Consider the following 3,448-nt stretch of genomic DNA (forward strand, 5'->3'; position numbering starts at 1 on the left):
ATCTTTAGCTGTTCAGCATAACTAATATTTCCTTTCGATTAGAACTCTCTGCTGCAAGAGGCCTGCGAGGAATGGGATCAATGCGAACGCAAAATCAAGGACATACGCGCCTGGCACGAGAAGACCAAACAGGGCCTGGACTCGTCGCAGCAGCAGAAGAAACCGCTGCGCGATCAGCTTGGGTTCTGTGAGAAGACCCTGGCCGATATAAATGTGCAAAAAACAAAACTGAGACTGTCTATCGAGAAGCTGGAGGTGAGTACCCAACCGAATGGAATAGTTAATCCTTTGCCATGCATCCCGCATCCCACAATGCTGCGTTTCGTTCCCAGGTTCACTTCCGCAATGGCATGGGTGGTGATCCACGCCTTAGCGAGAATGTTGACGATCTGGTGCGCGTGCTCGATGGCTTGGGTGAATTGGTGAAGGCCAAGTCCCAGAGCCTCGAACAGACGCTCGCCCAGATCGATGTCTACCAGCAGCAGATGCAAACGCTGCGGCAGCGCATCATCCAGGAGGAGCAACAGCTGCGTCTGGTGATGGCGCCCACCTACTTGCCACACGATCGTGAGCGAGCATTAGCCGATCAACAGGTACGTAACTTCCCAGAGCCTTTTTGTTTTCAACAGTATAGATCAGATCCCCCTCTCCAGTTAGTAGTTTGTTCCAGCTAGCAGATCAGATAAGATCAGACTATATATCTCTGTTGTGTTAGGAGCTCTTTCTAGTCAAGTTTCCCCACCCTTTTTACATAGATATAACGCATTCCCGTCATTGCTATGAGAACGATCTTTCATTGCTATGCCAAAAACAGTTGACAGAACAACCGGTTTGTTAGCCAAAAAAACAACAACAGTTATTAACACTCCATATGATATTTATTTTAAAATAATATTTGAATAATCGTCGTCCCCACCCGTCCCCCCTCTCCATGCGCTTTAAAAATGTGCGCCGGGTAGGTCCAAGAGAAAAAAATAAAATAAAAAGTTGCACGGTGGCTGCGTATTTTTCTTTTCCATTACTTTTCTTTTATTATACAAAAAGCGCGAAATTTTCAATTTATTATTTATATTTTTTTTTCTATTAATTTCCTTATTATTTTTTTTTCGTTTTGCGGCATTCGATTTTTTCTGTAAATTCTATTACGTTTTATTTTCGAATTCATTTTGCACACAAAGACAGACTGAGATCAACATTTAAATATCATATACATAGACGTATCATTTCTGTGCTTCCTTATGTTTTCCATCTATCACATCTTATTCATCACACCACCACCCAGCTCTCATCGTGCAGTGCTCATTCTCTCATGTCTCATCTCTCTCTCCCTCTCATTGGAAAATCTCCACAAATCGTAATACCCTTTCCATCTGTCAGAGAACTGCTTCATTTGTCACGTGCTGCGGGCACAAAAGAAAAAATAATATATTTATATATAGCCGAGAAAAGAAATAAGTTCTTGTTGTCAGGGTTAGCCAGCCAGCCCACCCACTAAACGAAAAGAAAAGCCAGGAATTTTCTACCTCCAGACGTTTTATTTTTAGGCCATCAAATTTTGTTCTTTTTTTGTGTTCTTGTTCTCTTTATAAACAAAAATGATGATACTATATTTAGCAAAGCAGGTGGCCTAAAGAAATATTCTTTCTGTCTGAAATAGTTTATAGTTCTTTAATGCTAAAATTTAAGTTTACATTGCGAATTGCAGTGTCTGGCGGTAAGTGGCAAACAACAAAAACTCAAACTTTAAACTCAAGAATTCCAAAGAAATATTTGAAATGTAGTTACAAAAATGATTATAATTGTGGGGTAACTCTTGCTATGAGAACTTATTTTGGATACACTCAATCAATCACATCTTTCTCACATTCAACACGCACTCGATCGAAGTACAGTTGCATACATACGTTGCACTCATCAACAAAAAGTACAGTCATCACATCACATCTCACGCATTAAATGCCACAAAAGTTACTCATTAAGCTTACGCTTAAACATTTTTATGATTTAATTTTTTAGTTTGTTTTTTTTTTTAATTAGTCCGCTTTTAGCCGAGCAAACATTTATCGTCACTCAATTATTGCCTTACCTATCTCTCTCTTTCTCTATAAATCTATCTCTATCTTTGGTATTAGCGGAAATCGGTTAACTTTTAATTATGGTTACGGTTTTTAATGTTGATTTTGGTATTTTATTTTTGACAAATTTGTATCTCTTTTTTTATCTCTCATTGAATATATATATTACGAATATTACGAAAAATCCTGGTGTCGTTGCGCTGAAACAAACAACAAAAAAACCGAAAAACATGCAAATTGCTCTAAACACTCTCCATAAAAACATATTTATATCTCGCTCGTTTACTAATGATCCTAACTCTGGTCCTTGGGCTTTGCTACTCGCTTGTCGCCTGCTGAAAAACCTGTGACTAAACCCCAAATCTCGCACAAATCTAAACCCATTCCAAAAACATAAACATTACTCAAAAAAAAAAAAAAACATTAATACATGGGTACTGCTTACTTCTTCTGCCAAAATATACAAAATATCAAACATGGTCTATGGTTGCTTTTTGTATCCCTCTGTCTCTCTCTCTCCACTCCACTCCACCCCACATGGCGCTGTCTATAAATTACCATCAAATGAAACTCAAATCTCAATATGCTGACATTTTGTTTGTATTTCTTCTCTGCCTCTCTCACGCCTGAAAAAACTCTTTCTGAAAACAAAACTATCAAATATCGAACATGCACCATATATATAAAATATATACCCGCCATACACTCTCGATATATAGGCATGCCGGGAACGTGTGAAAAATCTGCATTCGAAAATAACCGCACGTAATGAGCGCATCAAGTTGTTAATACATCGGGGCACGCCGGACGATGCCAGGCTAGAGATTTAGAGATGCCGTAGATGCTCCCTGCCCCGCCCCCTTTTAAATATAAAATTAATTTGTAAAGCCAAAATCTAGGACTAGATCAAAAACATTATTTTGACAGTCGTTGGTGTCGCCCCTCGCTTCATGCCGTCGCAGTCTCCCAAAGTTCTGTGTGTGGCACACAGGAGTGGGGGGCGACCTGTACGACTGTCAACTGCCACACATGACCCACAACATGTTTAAGGAATATCTATACCAAAAAATACTATCCTATATGATATACATACATATCTAAAAAATAAATTACAATTATCAAATTATATATATATATATGTATACCTATCTATTTTTTTAAAATGCAAAACCCAAAGAGATTATGATTTTTGTCAGGGAAGATTTTTAGGTACATTATTGTAGGTAGGGTGGCCCTTTGACCTATTGACCCCCCTGAAAAATAAACAAAAACCATATGAAAAAGCTAACGTTTTTGGCAAATCTTCCCCCTATCTCTCTCTCTCTCTCTCTCTATTGATGATATCATTGATGAACGATGATGAACGACATTAG

The 3,448-nt window shown here is 38.5% G+C and overlaps 1 protein-coding gene across 12 annotated transcripts in view; it reads left to right on the forward strand.

Moving 5' to 3' along the window:
• The window catches only part of LOC6589136 (nesprin-1), a 112,511-nt gene that overhangs the window by 60,743 nt on the left and 48,320 nt on the right, over nucleotides 1-3,448 (forward strand). For 11 of the 12 annotated variants that reach the window (XM_026988509.1, XM_026988512.1, XM_026988507.1 and 8 more), the window contains 2 exons: nucleotides 43-255; nucleotides 333-593. In XM_026988509.1, the coding sequence (XP_026844310.1) occupies nucleotides 43-255; nucleotides 333-593 (474 nt within the window). Of the gene's footprint in view, nucleotides 1-42; nucleotides 256-332; nucleotides 594-2,794; nucleotides 3,204-3,448 lie in introns of those variants that run through there. The other variant, XM_026988511.1, reaches the window with a different exon arrangement.

Source organism: Drosophila persimilis, unplaced genomic scaffold, assembly GCF_003286085.1.
Source record: "Drosophila persimilis strain 14011-0111.01,24,50 unplaced genomic scaffold, DperRS2 tig00000191-arrow-pilon, whole genome shotgun sequence".
NCBI lineage: Eukaryota > Metazoa > Arthropoda > Insecta > Diptera > Drosophilidae > Drosophila > Drosophila persimilis.